This window comes from Rattus rattus, chromosome 3 (assembly GCF_011064425.1).
Source record: "Rattus rattus isolate New Zealand chromosome 3, Rrattus_CSIRO_v1, whole genome shotgun sequence".
NCBI lineage: Eukaryota > Metazoa > Chordata > Mammalia > Rodentia > Muridae > Rattus > Rattus rattus.
Window position 1 is genome coordinate 189169392 of NC_046156.1, and position 19005 is coordinate 189188396.

A 19005-nucleotide genomic window follows, 5' to 3' on the forward strand; every position below is an offset into this window, starting at 1 on the left:
TGAATTTTGTCAAATGCTTTCTCAGCATCTAATGAAATGACCATGTGGTTTTGTTCTTTCAGTTTGTTTATATAATGGGTCATGTTGATGGTTTTCCGTATATTAAACCATCCCTGCATGTCTGGGATGAAGCCTACTTGATCATGGTGGATGATTGTTTTGATGTGCTCTTGGATTCGGTTTGCCAGAATTTTATTGAGTATTTTTGCATCGATATTCATAAGGGAAATTGGTCTGTAGTTCTCTTTCTTTGTTGGGTCTTTGTGTGGTTTAGGTATAAGAGTAATTGTGGCTTCATAGAAGGAATTTGGTAGTGATCCTTCTGTTTCAATTTTGTGGAATAGTTTGGATAATATTGGTATGAGGTCTTCTATGAAGGTTTGATAGAATTCTGTACTAAACCCGTCTAGACCTGGGCTCTTTTTGGTTGGGAGACCTTTAATGACTGCTTCTATTTCCTAAGGAGGTATGGGGTTGTTTAACTGGTTTATCTGTTCCTGATTTAACTTCGGTAACTGGTATCTGTCTAGGAAATTGTCCATTTCCTGCAGATTTTCAAGTTTTGTTGAATATAGGCTTTTATAGTAAGATCTGATGATTTTTTGAATTTCCTCTGAATCTGTAGTTATGTCTCCCTTTTCATTTCTGATTTTGTTAATTTGGATACACTCTCTGTGTCCTCTCATTAGTCTGGCTAAGGGTTTATCTATCTTGTTGATTTTCTCAAAGAACCAACTTTTGGTTCTGTTGATTCTTTCTATGGTCCTTTTTCTTTCTACTTGGTTGATTTCAGCTCTGAGTTTGATTATTTCCTGCCTTCTACTCCTCCTGGGTGTATTTGCTTCTTTTTTTCTAGAGATTTTAGGTGTGCTGTCAAGCTGCTGACCTATGCTCTTTCCTGTTTCTTTCTGCAGGCACTCAGCGCTATGAGTTTTCCTCTTAGCACAGCTTTCATTGTGTCCCATAAGTTTGGGTATGTTGTACCTTCATTTTCATTAAATTCTAAAAAGTCTTCAATTTCTTTTTCTTTATTTCTTCCTTTACCAGGTTATCATTGAGTAGAGCATTGTTCAATTTCCACGTATATGTGGGCATTCTTCCCTTATTGTTATTGAAGACCAGTTTTAGGCCGTGGTGGTCCAATAGCACGCATGGGATATTTCTATCTTTCTGTACCTGTTGAGGCCCGTTTTTGACCAATTATATGGTCAATTTTGGAGAAAGTACCATGAGGAGCTGAGAAGAAGGTATATCCTTTTGCTTTAGGATAGAATGTTCTATAAATATCCGTTAAGTCCATTTGGCTCATGACTTCTCTTAGTCTGTCTACACCTCTGTTTAATTTCTGTTTCCACGATCTGTCCATTGATGAGAGTGGGGTGTTGAAATCTCCCACTATTATTGTGTGAGGTGCAATGTGTGTTTTGAGCTTTAGTAAGGTTTCTTTTACGTATGTAGGTGCCCTTGTATTTGGGGCATAATTATTTAGGATTGAGAGTTCATCTTGGTGGATTTTTCCTTTGATCAATATGAAGTATCCTTCCTTATCTTTTTTGATGACTTTTAGTTGAAAATTGATTTTATTTGATATTAGAATGGGTACTCCAGCTTGCTTCTTCTGACCATTTGCTTGGAAAGTTGTTTTCCAGCCTTTCACTCTGAGGTAGTGTCTGTCTTTGTCTCTGAGGTGTGTTTCCTGTAGGCAGCAGAATGCAGGGTCCTCGTTGCGCATCCAGTTTGTTAATCTATGTCTTTTTACTGGGCAGTTGAGTCCATTGATGTTGAGAGATATTAAGGAATAGTGATTATTGCTTCCTGTTATATTCATATTTGGATGTGAGTTTATGTTTGTGTGCTTTTCTTCTCTTTGTTTTGTTGCCAAGACGATTAGTTTCTTGCTTCTTCTAGGGTATAGCTTGCCTCCTTATGTTGAGCTTTACCATTTATTATCCTTTGTAGTGCTGGATTTGTAGAAAGATATTGTGTAAATTTGGTTTTGTCATGGAATATCTTGGTTTCTCCATCTATGTTAATTGAGAGTTTTGCAGGATACAGTAACCCGGGCTGGCATTTGTGTTCTCTTAGGGTCTGTATGACATCTGTCCAGGATGTTCTGGCTTTCATAGTTTCTGGCGAAAAGTCTGGTGTAATTCTGATAGGTCTGCCTTCATATGTTACTTGACCTTTTTCCCTTACTTCTTTTAATATTCTTTCTTTATTTTGTGCGTTTTGTGTTTTGACTATTATGTGACGGGAGGTGTTTCTTTTCTGGTCCAATCTATTTGGAGTTCTGTAGGCTTCTTGTATGCCTATGGGTATCTCTTTTTTTAGGTTAGGGAAGTTTTCTTCTATGATTTTGTTGAATATATTTACTGGTCCTTTGAGTTGGGAGTCTTCACTCTCTTCTATACCTATTATCCTTAGGTTTGATCTTCTCATTGATTCTTGGATTTCCTGTATGTTTTGGACCAGTAGCTTTTTCTGCTTTACATTATCTTTGACAGTTGAGTCAATGATTTCTATGGAATCTTCTGCTCCTGAGATTCTCTCTTTCATCTCTTGTATTTTGTTGGTGAGGCTTGTATCTACAGCTCCTTGTTTCTTCTTTTTGGTTTTCTATATCCAGGGTTGTTTCCATGTGTTCCTTCTTGATTGCTTCTATTTCCATTTTTAATTCCTTCAACTGTTTGATTGTGTTTTCCTGGAATTCTTTCAGAGATTTTTGTGTCTCCTCTCTATGGGCTTCTACTTGTTTATTTATGTTTTCCTGGAATTCTTTCAGGCATTTTTGCGATTCCTCTCTGTAGGCTTCTATTTGTTCTCTAAGGGAGTTCTTCACGTCTTTCTTGAAGTCCTCCAGCATCATGGTCAAATATGATTTTGAAACTAGATCTTGCTTTTCTGGTGTGTTTGGATATTCCATGTTTGTTTTGATGGGAGAATTGGGCTCCGATGGTGCCATGTAGTCTTGGTTTCTGTTGCTTGGGTTCCTGTGCTTGCCTCTTGCCATCAAATTATCTCTAGTGTTACTTTGTTCTGCTATTTCTGACAGTGGCTAAACTGTCCTATAGGCCTGTGTGTCAGGAGTGCTGTAGACCTGTTTTCCTGTTTTCTTTCAGTCAGTTATGGGGACAGAGTGTTCTGCTTTCAGGCGTGTAGTTTTTCCTCTCTATAGGTCTTCAGCTGTTCCTGTGGGCCTGTGTCTTGAGTTCACCAGGCAGGTCCCTGTAGTCCCGAGGCTCAAGTTTGCTCGCGGGGTGCTGCCCACGAGCTCTCTGCGGTGGCAGCAACCAGGAAGATCTGCGCTGCCCTTTCTGGGAGCTTCAGTGCACCAGGGTTCCAGATGGAGTTTGGTGTTTTCCTCTGGCATCAGAGATGTGTGTGCAGAGTGCAGTCTCTTCTGGTTTCCCAGGCGTATCTGCCTCTCTGAAGGTTTAGTTCTCCCTCCCACGGGATTTGGGTGCAGAGAACTGTTTATCCGGTCTGTTTCCTTCAGGTTCCGGCGGTGTCTCAGGCTCAGGGGTCCTCCCGCTCCTGGGCTCTCCCCCACGGGAACCCAGAGGCCTTATACAGTTTCCTCTTGGGCCAGGGATGTGGGCAGGGGTGGGCAGTGTTGGTGGTATCTTCTGCTCTGCAGCCTCAGGCATGCCCACCTGACCAGGCGGTGAGGTCTCTCTCCCACGGGGTCTGGGAGCAGAGAGCTGCTGCGGGCCGGGATCCACGGGTGTGGGACTCCTGGTAAAACCTTACCATGTTTTTTAATCCATTCTACAGTTAAGAGATATCTACATTGTTACTAGTTTTGGGCTATTATGAATAAAGTTGCTATGAACATAGTTAATCAGATGTCTTTGTGATATGTTGGAGCATGTTTTGGGTATTTGCACAGGAGTACTATAGCTGGGTCTTAAGATAGAATTATTTCCCATTTTTGTTAAAAAATACCAAATGGATATTGAAAGTGGTTATACAAATTTTTGCTCACACTAGCAATTAAAAAGTGTTCTTGTTGCTCCCCATTATTGCCAGCATGTGCTATCTCTTGAGATTTTTCTTAGCTATTCTGATGGTTGTAGGATAAAACCTTGGAGTTTTTTTTTTTTTTTTGATTTGTACTTCCCTCATGTCTAAGAATTTTGAACATTACTTTAATGACTTGACCATTCCAGAGTCCAATGTTGAGAATTCTCTGTTTAACTCTATAAACATTTTTAAATGGGTTATTTGGTTTCTTGTTGACTACCTCCTTGAGTAATTCGTAAATTTTGAATATTACCTCTCTGGTAGACATAGGTTTGTAGAAGATCCTTTCTCAGTATTTAAGCTGCTGTTTTGTCCTATTGACAGTGTCATTTTCCTTACAGAAATTCATAGTTTCATGAAGTCCTATTTATCAATTGTTGGTCTTAGAGCCTGAGCCATTGATATTCTGTTTAGTGAATTATTTTCAGTATTTGTTTAAAGGTATTTCCCAATTTCTTTTCTATGAGATATTGGATCCAGTCTTATTTTTTGATTTTTGTTCCACTTGGACTTGGCGCTTGTGCAGGTTGATAAATATACATGAATTTTCATTCTTCTATATGTAGACACCCTCCTCATGTTTTCTAAGTTAAATTTCACAGGGAAAGTGAATTTCACAGGGAAAGAAAACAGACTCAAAGTCCTTAGAGCTTTGTTAGGCTTAGAAGTTAACCAGTGGCCCAAGAAGAGACAACTAATGTGATTTTTTTATTGGTTTCTCCTACTCCTTAATTTTCAGAACTGAAGACATCAGCAATTGTTAAAATCCTTGCAGCTGCACTCCTTGGATACAAACTATTGCTGGTAATTGCTGTCACTCTCATTTCCAGTCACAGATGCAAAATTCCTGAATGTAAGTTAGGGGGGGATAAAGATATATTAGTTAAATTTCTGTTACTATGACAAGACTCCATGACTAAAATAGTTTATAGATGAAAAGGTTTATTTGGCCACTTGCTATTTTAGTATCTTATGAGTACATCATGCTGGAGAGTGGTGGCAACCAAGAGAGACAGTGGGGTGCTCACATTCTTAAGCAAAAAGCATGGCCAGATTGAACAAATTGGAAGTGTAAAAAAACATTTACTTTCAAAGTTCAGTATCTGTGATGTACCTCCTCTAGCAATAGTGTACCATCTAAATCTTCCAAAGAGCCATGTCAACTGAGCATAAGAATCAATATCCTACCTAGTATATCTGGAACGTTTTGTATTTGAAACACCAGATAGATGTTAGTCTGTGGACTCCATAGGAGGGATAAAATCAGTATGATTGCCATGCCATTCATCACACAATATTAAGACATAGAACCTCCTCAAGAATCTCATGATACTTTTGAGACATCCTAATGTCTCAGAAATTCTGTTCCTATTATAGAATTGTTCAGTTCAGGATCTAAAGAGATGCCCAATGTATCCTAGAAGATGTGATGATACATTGTCCAGGAGTAGGATCTTGTGTATTGGCCTCAAAATTCCTATTTCAGGTGATTTCAGTGAAAAACAATGAGTGCGTGGGAAATATCAATCTAGATTATATACTAAAATTTAGACATTAGAGATGGCAGGTAAAAATGACTATTTCTGCTTTGACCTGACTGTTATCATGGAGAATAGACCCAGAAAACTGAGTGATTTAGGAGCTAGACTGAAACGCTACATGTCACTTTGTTGACATGGGCATCTTATTCACTCAGGGAAGGGGTGCTAGGATAAGAGCTGAATCTCAGACACTATAGCAGTAAGATAAGTTGTAAATATTGAAAGAAGTATCCAGCCAGAATTGATTCTCCATAGTTTTCTCTTTTATCCTCTACCACACTGGAGCCTAAATATCTGCCATCATTTTTCTTGTAGAGATTCAGCATGGAGATAGATGTTGATGAGAAGCCACTGAAGACTGTTCATAAATACACAATTAGGACAACTTGAATTCAAAATTTCTGGTTGTTCCTCTGTATATGTATCATTGTCCCAGAGTTTTAATGCTGTGCATTTTGAATTAAATTCTAGATATCTTTATGTTCATTATTAAATTAATTTAAATATGTACATGGTAATGTCGATCCTTGGTTATCAATTTGACTATATCTGGAATGAACTACGATCCAGAATTGGAGGGCATACTTATTGAAAAGGAGTTAGAGATATTTGATATTCCTTGGCTTAATGTTGATGAGGGGTATTTTAAGGGTCTGGTGAATTGTAAAGCTAGAGTGGATATGTTATGTAAAATCTAAACCTCCACAATTATAAGGACCAGAAGAATCTTCATGAATATTATAAGACACAAACTGGTGAGTGGGACATGAGGACATTTGAAGAATTTGTTCTTATGCTTTTCCTTGTGCCAGACCTTACAGTGTAGATACTGTTGTATTGGATGAATTAAGTTCAATGGATTTAATTAGACCACAGGGAAGTAAGGGACATGTGACAGCAATGAATCACCAGAGACAAGGTGATCATAGTTATTATAATGGACAGTGTAGACCAAGCCATGTTTATAATAATGACCTAGCCCAAAATTGGCAGCATAAGAAAGGTAAAATTTATAATGGCACAGTTCAAACGCACCTTTGGTACTGGCTAATTAATCATGATATTTACAGGCATGAGAATGATAGGAAACCTACTGCATATTTGTTTGATCTGTATACACAAAAAACTCAAATAAATGAAAGAAAGGCTTCATTGGATCATGGCAGAAGGTAATCTTGGGCAGTGCACCAATTTTCGGGTTTGAGTCAGTTTGCAGACTGAGAACCTTTTCAATTTATGTGTGTCCAGGTTTCCTTGAGGAGGGATCATGATGAGACACCTAAAAGGTTTACTGTTAGCCATTCTCCTGTTCTTCACAAGAGAGACTCATGGAGTTTACAAGGGTAACTGTACACTAGGCAAAAGGAAATAATCAGATGTCCTAGGGTCTATTGGATACTCACTCTGAATTTACCCCAGTCCTAGGAGATCCCAAGAAACATTGATGCCTTCCAGGTAAAATAGGGTGTTTGGAGGCATGATAATTAATGGAGTTTTGGCTGATGTCTGACTCACAGTAGGTCCAATAAATCTTTAAACATACACCGTGGTCATTTCCCCAGTTACAGAATGGTTAATTGGGATAGATATACTTAGAATTTGGCATAATCCTCATATTTGTTTCCTGAGCTGTGGAGTGTGGGCTACTATGGTTGTAAAGGTTAAGTGGGAACCTTTATTATTGCCTGTGCCAAATAAATTTGTGAATCAAAAACAATACCTTATGCATGGGGGAATTTCAGAAGTTACTCCAACCATCAAGGACTTAAAAGAAGTAGGGGTGGTGGTTCCCATCACATTTCCTTTTAACTCTCCTATCTGGTCAATTCAGAAGACATGGAGATGATGGAGAATGACAGTTGAATTTTGAAACCGAAATCAGGTAGTAACACTGACTGCAGCTGATGTGCCAAATGTAGTTTTGTTACTTGAGCAAATTAACATCTCCTGATATCGAGTATGTAGTTATTGATCTACTGTAGGGCAGTGAGCTGTGAGAGGAAGCCTGGTAAAGTTGAGCTAGGTTTGAAGCCTCAGAGACTCCGAAGGGTCACCTGCCTTGCCTGCTTCTGAAACCAGGGCCCTATCATGTAGTTACAAACCAACACATATCCTGTAGAGAGGTTTGTGGCCATCAGTCATGTAGGGGCAGCACCTGAAGCCCTTCTGTATGTAAATAAGGTATCCCCAATCTCTCAGACCAAGCCAATATGAAACAAGTACTGTGAGACCCTGATCCACCGCAAAATTGTATATAAGGATTATATCCACAAGGCATAATGTGTGAGAAAATTACTCTGCCATCATCTGAGAGCTTCTGTCATAAGTTCTATAACACTGCTGCTTGGTAAAGAGAACTGCTTTCCTGAAAATGTTGCCAGAAGCTCAGTCTGTACCAACTCAGTGCAGAGTGACCTACACCACATCTTGCATCAACAGAAGCATCAGCAGAAGAGGTGGTTGTGGAGACACCTTCAGCAGTGGAGTCAGTGAGGAAGCAATTCCCCCACCCTGCTCATGTTCTCTCCAATTCGCCTGAACCGTAGCACCTGGCCAGGCCAGAGATCTTCTTGGAAAGCCTCCAATATACAAGCCCCAAATCTATCAAATGGTTTATCTCAGTGCCTGTCTATAAGGTATCCAAGCAGCAATTTGCTTTCATTTGGGAATGCCAGAAGAATACCTTTATAGTTTTCCCTCAAGGATATATTAACTTTCCTGCCCCTGTGTCATAATGTAGTTAGAAGGGATCTTGATTCTCTCTTTCACAAAACTTCACATTGGTAAACTATATTGATGACATAATATGGATTGGACCAAGTAAGATGGAGGTAGCAACCATTTTGGACTTACTGGTAACACATATGTTAGAGGCTGGGAAATAAATCCAAGCAAAATTTAAGGACTGTTTACCTAAGTGAAATTCTCAGGAGTCCAGAGGTGTGGAATATGCAGAGTTATTGCTTCTAAGGTGAAAGATGAGCTATTTCACCTGGTCCCTCCAACCACTAAGAATGAAGTACAATGTGGGTCTATTTGGATTCTGTAGACAGCACGCTCCTCATTTGAGTGTGTTACTCAGGCTCTTAAGTGACTCAGAAAGTTGTGATCTTTGTGCAGGGCCAGGAACAGGAGAAAGCACAGCAATAGATACATGGTGCTCTACAACTTAGACCATATGATAAAGCACACTCACTGGATCTTGAGGTATAGTGGTGGAGAGAGCTGCTCTTTGGAGCCTCTGGCAAGCTCCTGTAGGTGAATCACAGAAGACACCTTAGGGATTTTGGAACAAAGTTCTACCATCATCTACACACAATTATTTTTCCTTTGAAAAACAGCTCTTAGTCTGCTATTGGGCCTTAGTGGAAACTGAACATTTGACAATAGGACACCAATTTACCATGTGACATGATCTGTCCTGAACTGGGTATTATCAGTTCTTTAAGGTAATAAAGTATCTAATGGAAGTGGTATATATGCGACCAGGCCAAGCAGGTCCTGATGGCAAAGCAAGTTACATGAAGATGTTCTTCAAATGTCTATAGTTTATACTCCTGTTATAATGTCATCTGCTGTCAGGTATGCACCTATAGTGTCATGAGGTGTTCCCTGTAATTAGCTGACTCTAGAATCCTATGACCTGGTTTATTGATTGTCTGCACATTATGCAGGTACCACTCAGAAGTGGACAGTACTAGCATTATAATCCATTTATGGGACAAACCTGAAAGATATGGTTGAAGAGAAATCTCCACAGTTGGCAGAACTCCAGGCAGTACAAATGGCATTAAACTCTGTTTGGAATAAGAAATGTCCAGATGTACAATTGGTCAATGACTCATGGGTTGTAGCCAATGGATTGGCTGGAAGGCCAGGGTCTTAGAAAGATCTTGATTGGAAAATTGGTGAGAAAGATGTTTGCAAATGGGCAAGGGATGTAAAGATCTTTGTGTTTCATATAAATATTAACCAAAATGTGACTTTAGCTGCGGACTTCAATAATCAAGTGGATACAGTATTCACTGACTCCAAATAGAGAGTTATGATAAAAGTCTGTGACACCAGGCACAGTAAATGCAGACATATACTATAGAAGTTACTAATACAGAAGCATCTGAGGATCCAGGTAGAGAAATTAGCATATCAATATATTTTGGGTATTAAGAATAAATAAAAATCTGATGCTCTAGATAGAAAGCTTGACAGATCGATATATAATGGGCTAGATTCAAGAGAATCTAACAAAAGAAAAGCACACAAATATAATCTGACATCTAAATATGAATATAACAGGAAGCAACAATTACCATTCCTTACTCTCACAACACCAATGGACTCAATTCCCCAATAAAAAGACATACATTAACAAACTGGATATGCAATGAGGACCCTGCATACTGCTGCCTACAGGAAACACACCTCAGAGACAAGGACAGAAACTACCTCAGAGTGAAATGCTGGAAAAAAACCTTCCAAGCAAATGGTCTGAAGAAGCAAGCTGGAGTAGCCATTCTAAAATCAAATAAAATCAATTTTCAACAAAAAGTCATCAAAAAAGATAAGGAAGAACATTTCATATTCATCAAAGGAAAAATCCACTAAGATGAACTCTCAATCCTAAATATCTATGTTCCAAATACAAGGGCACCTACATACATAAAGGACACCTTACTAAACCTCAAAGCACACATTTCACCTCACACAATAATAGTAGGAGGTTTCAACACCCTACTCTGATCAATGGACAGATCATGGAAACAGAAATTAAACAGAGACATGGACAGATTAAGAGAAGTCATGAACCAAATTGATTTAACAGACATTTATAGAACATTCTATCCTAAAACAAAAGGATATACTTTCTTCTCAACACCTCATACTACTTTCTCCATAATTGACCATATAATTGGTCATAAAACAGGCCTCAATAGATACAAAAAGATAGAAATAATCCTATGCATTCTATCAGACCACCACTGGACTTCAATGACAATAAGGGAAGAATGCCCACATATACATGGAAGTTGAGCAATGCTCTACTCAGTGATAACCTGGTCAAGAATGAAATAAAGAAAGAAATGAAAGACTTCTTAGAATTTAATGAAAATGAAGGTACAACATACCCAGACTTATGGGACACAATGAAAGCTGTGCTAAGAGGAAAACTCATAGCTCTGAGTGCCTGCAGAAAGAAACAGGAGAGAGCATATGTCAGCAGCTTGAAAGCACACCTAAAAGCTCTAGAAAAAAAAGAAGCAAATACACCCAAGAGGAGTAGAAGCAGGAAATAATCAAACTCAGAGCTGAAATCAACAAGTAGAAAGATACAAATCAACAAAGCAAGGAGCTGGTTCTTTGAGAAAATCAACAAGATAGATAAACCCTTAGTTAGACTAACCAGAGGGCACAGAGAATGTATCCAAATTAACAAAATCAGAAATGAAAAAGCCGACATAACAACAGATTCTCAGGAAATTCAAAAAATCATCAGGTCCTGCTACAAAAGCCTATATTCAACAAAACTGGAAAATTTAGAGGAAATGGACAATTCTCTAGACAAATTCCATGTACCAAATTTAAATCAGGAACATATAAACTATCTAAACAAGCCCATGACTTCTAAAGACATAGAAGCAGTTATTAAAAGTCTCCCAACTAAAAGAGCCCAGGACCTGATTGGTTTAGGGCAGAATTCTCAGACCTTCATACATGACCTCCTATGAATGCTGTCCAAACTATTCCACAAAACAGAAACAGACAGAACACTACCAAAGTCCTTCTATGAAGCCATAGTCACTCTTATACCAAAACCACAAAAAGAGACAACAACGAAAGACAACTTCAGACCAATTGGCCTCAGGAATATTGGCACAAAACTAGTCAATAAAATTCTTGCAAATTGAATCCAAAAACACATCAAAATGATAATCTATCATCATCAATTAGGCTTCATCCCAGGGATGCAGCACTGGTTCTATATACAAAAATCCATCAACATGATCCACTATATAAACAAACTCAATGGTAAAATCCACATGATCACTTCATTAAAGGATGAGAAAGCATTTGACAAAATTCAACACCCCTTTATGATAAAAATCATGGAAAGATCAGGAATTCAAGGCCCACATAAACAGAGTAAAAGCAATATACAACAAACCAATAGCTAACATCAAACTAATTGGAGAGAAATTTGACGAAATCCCACTTAAAATCAGGGAGTAGACAAAGTTGCCCACTTTCCCACTACTTATTCAGTGTGACTTTAACCAAGTTAGTTAAAGATCTTCAAGTCTCTGAAGAAAGACATTCAAGATCTAAGAAGATGGAAAGATCTCCCATGCTTGTGAATTGGCAGGATTAATATAGTAAAACTGGTCACTTTGCCAAAAGGAATCTACAGATTCAATGTAATTCCAATTAAAAATCCAACTCAATTCTTCATAGAGGTGGAGAGATATTTGCATATTCATTTGCAATAAAAAAAACCCAACAGGATAGCAAAAACTATCCTCAACAATAAAAGAATTTCTGGAGCAATCACCATCCCTGACCTCAAGCAGGATTAAAGAGCAATAGTGATAAAAAATAGCTGTATGGTATTGGTACAGAAACAGGCAGGTACATCGATGTAATAGAATTGAAGATCCAGGAATGAATCCACACATCTCTGGATACTTGATCTTTGACATAGGAGCTAAAATCATCCAATGGGAAAAAGATAACATTTTCCACAAATGGTGCTGGTTTAACTGGAGGTCAGCATGTAGAAGAATGCAAATTGATCCATTCTTATTGCCCTGCACAAAGCTCAACGCCAAGTGGATCAAGGACCTCCACATCAAACCAGATGCATTCAAACTAACAGGAGAAAAAGTGGGGAAGTTTCTCAATTACATGGGTACTGGGGAAAATTTCCTGAATGGCTTATGGTTTAAAATCAAGAATCAATAAATAGGACCTCATAAAACTACAAAGTGTCTGTGAGGCAAAGGACACGGTCATTAAGACAAAATGGCAACCATCAGAATGGGAAAACATCTTTCTTAGTCCTATATCTGATAGAGGGTTAATATCCAAAATATTCACAGAACTCAAGAAGTTAGACTCCAGAGAGAAAAATAGCCCTATTAAAAAGTGAGGTTCAGAACTAAAGAATTATCAACTGAGGAATATTGAATGGCTGTGAAGTACCTAAGGAAATGTTCAACATCCTTAGCCATGGCGGAAATTCATACCAAAACAACCTTGAGATTCCACATCACACCATTCAGAATGGTTAAGATAAAAAACTCAGGTGACAGCAGATGCTATTGAGGATGTGGAGAAAGAACAATCCTCCATTTTTGGTGGGATTTCAAACTGTTAGAACCTCTCTGGAAATCAGTCTGGAGGTTCCTCAGAACATTGGGCATTCCGCTACCTGAGGACACAGCCATACCTCTCCTGGGCATATACCTAAAAGAGGGTACAACATAAAACAAAGACGAATGCTCCACTGTGTTCATAGCAGCCTTATTTATAATAACAAGAAGCTGGAAATTACGCAGATGCCCTTCAACAGAGGAATGTCAACAGAAAATGTAGTACATCTACACAATGGAGTACTACTCAGCTATCAAAAATAACGACTACATGAAATTCATAGGAAAATGTATTGAACTAGAAAATATCATCCTGAGTGAGGTAACCCAATCCCAGAAAAACCCATATGGGATGCATTCACTGATAAGTGGATATTAGCACAAAAGCTCAAATTACTCAAGCTGCAATCCACAGATTACATGAAGCTCAAGAAGAAGGATGACCAAAATGCAGGTGCTTCCTAAAAAAAGAACAAAAATATCCATAGCAGGGCATTCAGAGGCAAAGTTCTGAACAGAGACTGAAAGAATGTCCATTCAGAGCATATATATATATATGTATATGTATATATATATATCTATATACACACATATATATATACATATATATACATATACATATACATATATGTATATGTATATATATACACATATATATACATATATATACACTTGTACATACATACACACACACACACACATATATATATATATGTGTGTGTGTGTGTGTGTGTGTGTGTGTGTGTGTGTATGTGTGTGTAGCTCCCAAACTAGATAAGATTGATGAAGCTAAGAAGTGCATGCTGACAGGAACCGGAATGTCATGGAGGCAGGATGTGGGGGTGGATAGTGAGGAGAACACCTTCATAGAAGAAGGGAAGGAAGATGGGATAGGGGGCTTATGTCTGGGAAACTGGGAAAGGGAATGACATTTGAAATATAAGTAAAATAATATCCACCAAAAAAAAAAAAACCAAAACGAAAACAAAACAGTATAAGAAATGTAGAACCTGATAGACAGAAAGAGTGGGATACTCTTGAATTAATTGGCATCGAATATATTTTCCAAACATTCCAGTTATTAAGCAGGCATTAAGGTCAAGAACCACTAAATGGGACCTCATAAAACTAAAAGGTTTTTTGAAGACAAAAATAACGTCATCAATAGGACCAAGCAGCAGCCTACATAATGTAAAGAGTTTCACCAACTATACAGCTGACATGACTTAATTTCCAAAATGTATAAAGAAATCAAGAAAATTGGACCTTCATTTAATCTTTGCTCAAAGGTCCTCTTACATAAAGGTATCTATACATTTTCTTTTACCCTCCAATAACACACATGTTCATATAACTGCTCCCTGTTCATAATGAGTATACTATATACATTTCATTATATATGAATTGCTCTGTATAACATTATTCATGTTGTTGAAGTACATTTTAAATTAATGATTATGTGGAACTTGTCAGAAACTCAGTTTCTATATATATAGAGCCTTGTGAAAAGAGAGCATTTTTCACATAGAGAGAAAGCTTAAGAAGTCCAGTAGAAGAAAAACAAATTCTACCTCAGTCCTCTCTCCACATTATCCCATAATAGAAAAGGAGAAAGCTCATAGGAGAGATCAATGTATCTGAGACGAATTATATTGAAGCCAGGACTTCAGTCAGACTACCTAAAATTGAACCATAGCTCTAGTCATTGTTATTAAGGGACTTTGAAGTTCTTTGTGTCTCTTAGTTTATGATCTAAGATGTACCTAGAATACATACCAATGTAAGGCAGAGCTATAAAGTGCTTTCATAATCCATTCCACATGGTGTTTATGAGATGGAAAAATAATAAGTCATTTTTGGGCAATGTAGATTTGATTAAGAGTAGAATATCTGCATACAGACAAGTGATAGCAATTAACTTTAGGGACTCATTGCATAGTTGACTGCCTCTTTTGCAGGACTGCTGTGCTGGTTCTCATTCTATAGGAGCAGATGGTAGATAGAAGTTGCTTATTTGATGATGAGTATTGTTCAGAGAGAAACAAAAATAGATGTTTCCTAAGTTTTTCCATCAGAGGCCTATTTCAAATGACCTATTCCAGATGATACCTGCTAGTATTATATCGTCTCCCCAAATCCTACTGTAAGCTGCTTCCAAAGAGTACAAAATATAAAATGAAAATAAAAGTGTAGAATGTATGATTGACATCTTCCTGTCTTCCAAATTATTAGTAATAAAATTTCTGAAGTTTTATACTTTCATGATTTCATGATTTTATAGTTTTACAGTTTCTAGTTTTATAACTTATGATCGCTCATTAATCCATTTAATATTAGTCCTATGCAAAGTTAAATTAATTGCAGTAGGGATATAATGCAAAAGCACAGAATGACCACAGCAACATTACCAAGAGAGAAGAAAATGGATCAGGAATCCTCAGTACTCTTAAAAGGCATGTGCCAAAAAAGGTCAGTCCTTCCCACTCTGTCCACTTAAAGGTCTCACAGTTATTCTAGTAAATCTACTCTAGGGACCGAGCTATTAAAACTCATGGCACACTAGAAAAGTTACCCAAACCATTGCATTTGAATTCTCCATCCATAAACTGCTCATTTTTTCCTCATCATTGAAAGGGGAATTCCAAGAAAGTAATTTAGAGAAGTTCAGACGTGAGAAAGATATTTTACCAAGATGAAAGTTTGCTTACTATAAGCATTTAGGGAAGTTCCAAGAATAAGGAGAGGAGAAGTGGGTGGAAAACATTACAGAGTGAAACTGAACCTGAAACTATGGCCTAATGTCAACATTACGGAATTAAACTATTAATGTAAGAAACAAGAAATATTTCTTTCATCTTTATTAACTTGGGTGTTTCTTATTTACATTTCGATTGTTATTCCCTTTACCGGTTTCCCGAACACCATCCCCCTATCCCCTCCGCCTCCTTTTCTCTATGGGTGTTCCCCTCCCCATGCTTCCCCCATTACCACCCTCCCCCCAAAAATCACTTTCTCTAGGTGTTGAGTCTTGGCAGGACTAAGGGCTTCCCCTTCCACTGGTGCTCTTCCTAGGCTATTCATTGCTACCTATTCGGTTGGAGCCCAGAGTCAGTCCATGTATAGACTTTGGGTAGTGGCTTAGTCCCTGGAAGCTCTGGGTGGTTGGCATTTTTGATCATATGGGGTCTCAAGCCCCTTCAAGCTCTTTCAGTCCTTTCTCTGATTCCTTCAACGGGGATACCATTCTCAGTTCAGTGGTTTGCTGCTGGCATTCGCCTATGTATTTGCTGTATTCTGGCTGTGTCTCTAAGGAGAGATCCACATCCGGTTCCTGTGTTGTTTTGATTTGCATTTCCCTTATGACTAAAGATACTGAACATTTCTATAGGTGCTTCTCAGCCATTCAGCCTTCATCAACTGTGAATGTTTTGTTTAGCTCTGAACCTCATTTTATATTAGGGTTATTTGTCTCCCTGCAGTCTAACTTCTTGAGTTTTTTGTATATTTTGGATATAAGCCCTCTATCAGTTGTAGGATTGGTAAAGATCTCCCAATCTGTTGTTTGCCATTTTGTCCTAACAACAGTGTCCTTTACCTTACAGAAGCTTTGCAGTTTTATGAGATGCCATTTGTCGTTTCTTGATCTTAGAGCATAAGCCATTGGTGTTTTGTTCAGGAAATTTTCTTCAGTGCCCATGTGTTTGAGATGCTTCCCCACTTTTTTTTCTATTATTTTGGGTGTATCTGGTTTGTTGTGGAGGTCCTTGATCCACTTGGGCTTAACTTTGTACAGGGTGATAAGCATAGATCGATCTGCACACTTATACATGCTGACCTCCATTTGAACCAGCACCATTTGCTGAAAATGCTATTTTTTTCCATTGCATGGTTTTGGCTCCTTTTTCAAAATTCAAGTGACCATAGGAGTGTGGGTTCATTTCTGGGTCTTCAATTCTATTCCACTGGTGTATCTGTCTGTCTCTGTACCAATACCATGCAGTTTTTATCACCATTGCTCTGTAATACTGCTTGAGTTCAGGGATAGTGATTCCCCCGGTAGTCTTTTTATTCTTGAGGATAGTTTTAACTATACTGGGGTTTTGTTATTCCAGCTGTATTTGCAAATTATTCTGTCGAACTCTCTGAGGAATTGGATTGGTATTTTGATGGGGTTGCATTGAATCTGTAGATTGCTTTTGGTAAAATGGCCATTTTTACTACATTAATCCTGCCAATCCATGAGCATGGGAGATCTTTCCATCTTCTGAGATCTTCTTCAATTTCTTTCTTTGGAGGCTTGAAGTTCTTATCTTTCACTGGCTTAGTTAAAGTCACACCATGGCATTTTATATTATTTGGGACTTTTATGAAGGGTGTTGTTTCCCTAATTTCTTCCTCGGCTTGTTTCTCTTTTGTGTAGAGGAAGGCTACAGATTTATTTGAGTTAATTTTATACCTACTCACTTTGCTGAAAGTGTTTAACCGGTTTAATAGTTCTCTGGTAGAACTTTTGGGATCACTTAAATATACCATCATATCATCTACAAATAGTTATATTTTGACTTCTTCTTTTCCAATCTGTATCCCTTTGATCTCCTTTTGTTGTCTGATTGCTCTGGTTAGAACTTCAACAAATATATTGAATAAGTAGGGAGAGAGTGGGCAACCTTGTCTAGTCCCTGATTTTAGTGGGATTGCTTCAAATTTCTCTCCATTTAGTTCAATGTTAGCAACTGGTTTGCTGTATATGGATTTTACTATGTTTAGGTATGGGCCTTGAATTCCTATTCTTTCCAGGACTTTTATCATAAAGGGGTGTTGAATTTTGTCAAGTGCTTTCTCAGCATCTCATGAAATGATCATGTGGTTTTGTTCTTTCAGTTTGTTTATATAATGGATCACGTTGATGGTTTTCCATATATTAAACCATCCCTGCATGCCTGGGATGAAGCCTACTTGATCATGGTGGATGATTGTTTTGATGTGCTCTTAGATTCAGTGTGTGAGAATTTTATTGAGTATTTTTGTGTCGATATTCATAAGGGAAATTGGTCTGAAGTTCTGTTTCTTTGTTGGGACTTTGTTTGGTTTAGGTATAAGAGTAATTTTGGCTTGATAAAAGAAATTCGGTATGCTCCATCTGTTTCATTTTTGTGGAATAGTTTGGATAGTATTGTTATGAGGGTCTTCTGAAGGTCTGATAGAATTTTGCACTGAATCTATCTGGACCTGGGCTCTTTTTTTGATTGGGAGACTTTAGTGACTGCTTCTATTTTCTTTTTAGGAGTATACATATGGGGGATGTTTAAATGGTTTGACATTCTCCTCTGTGTTGCTGTATTCTGGCTGTGTCTCTCAGGAGGCGATCTACACTTCTGCACTTCTTTGGCTTCATCCATCTTGTCTAATTGGGTGGCTGTATGTATGGGCCACATGTGGGGCAGAGCTCTGAATGGGTGTTCCTTCAGTCTCTGTTTTTAATCTTTTCTCTCTTCCTGCCAAAGATATTCTTGTTCACCCAAAGAAAGGAGTGAAGCATTCACATTTGAATCATCCGTCTTGAGTTTCATTTGTTTTCGGCATCTAGGGTGATTCAGGCATTTGGGCTAATAGCCCTTATCCAATGATGCATACCATGTATGTCTTTCTTGACTGGGTTAGCTCACTCAGGATGATATTTTCCAGTTCAACCACTTGCCTATAAATTTATGGCTTCGTTGTTTTTGATTATTATAAATAAGGCTGCGATGAAAATAGTGGAGCACGTGTCTTTTTTATATGTTGGGGCATCTTTGGGTGGTACCCTATGCCCAAGAGAGGTATATAGCTGGATCCTCTGTGCAGTTTAATCGTTCAGAATTTTCTGAGGAACCTCCAGACTGATTTTCCAGAATGGTTGTACCAGTCTGCAATCCCAGCGATCGGAGGTGTTCCTCTCTCTCCACATCCTCGCCAGCATTGCTGTCACGCTGAGTTTTTGATCTTAGCCATCTCTCACTGGTGTGAGGTAGAAATCTCCAGGTTGTTTTTGATTTGCATTTCCCTGATGACTAAAGATGTTGAACATTTCTTTG

At 38.1% G+C, this 19005-nt stretch overlaps 1 protein-coding gene across 1 annotated transcript in view; it reads left to right on the forward strand.

Moving 5' to 3' along the window:
* LOC116895662 (tyrosine-protein phosphatase non-receptor type substrate 1-like) overlaps nucleotides 1-6072 on the forward strand; it is a 99948-nt gene extending 93876 nt beyond the window's left edge. Inside the window, exons 4-5 of the mRNA XM_032896868.1 lie at nucleotides 4763-4876; nucleotides 5880-6072. Of these exons, the coding sequence (XP_032752759.1) occupies nucleotides 4763-4876; nucleotides 5880-5881 (116 nt within the window). The 3' untranslated portion in view covers nucleotides 5882-6072. The remainder of the gene's footprint in view (nucleotides 1-4762; nucleotides 4877-5879) is intronic.
* The last annotated feature ends 12933 nt before the right edge of the window (nucleotides 6073-19005 follow it).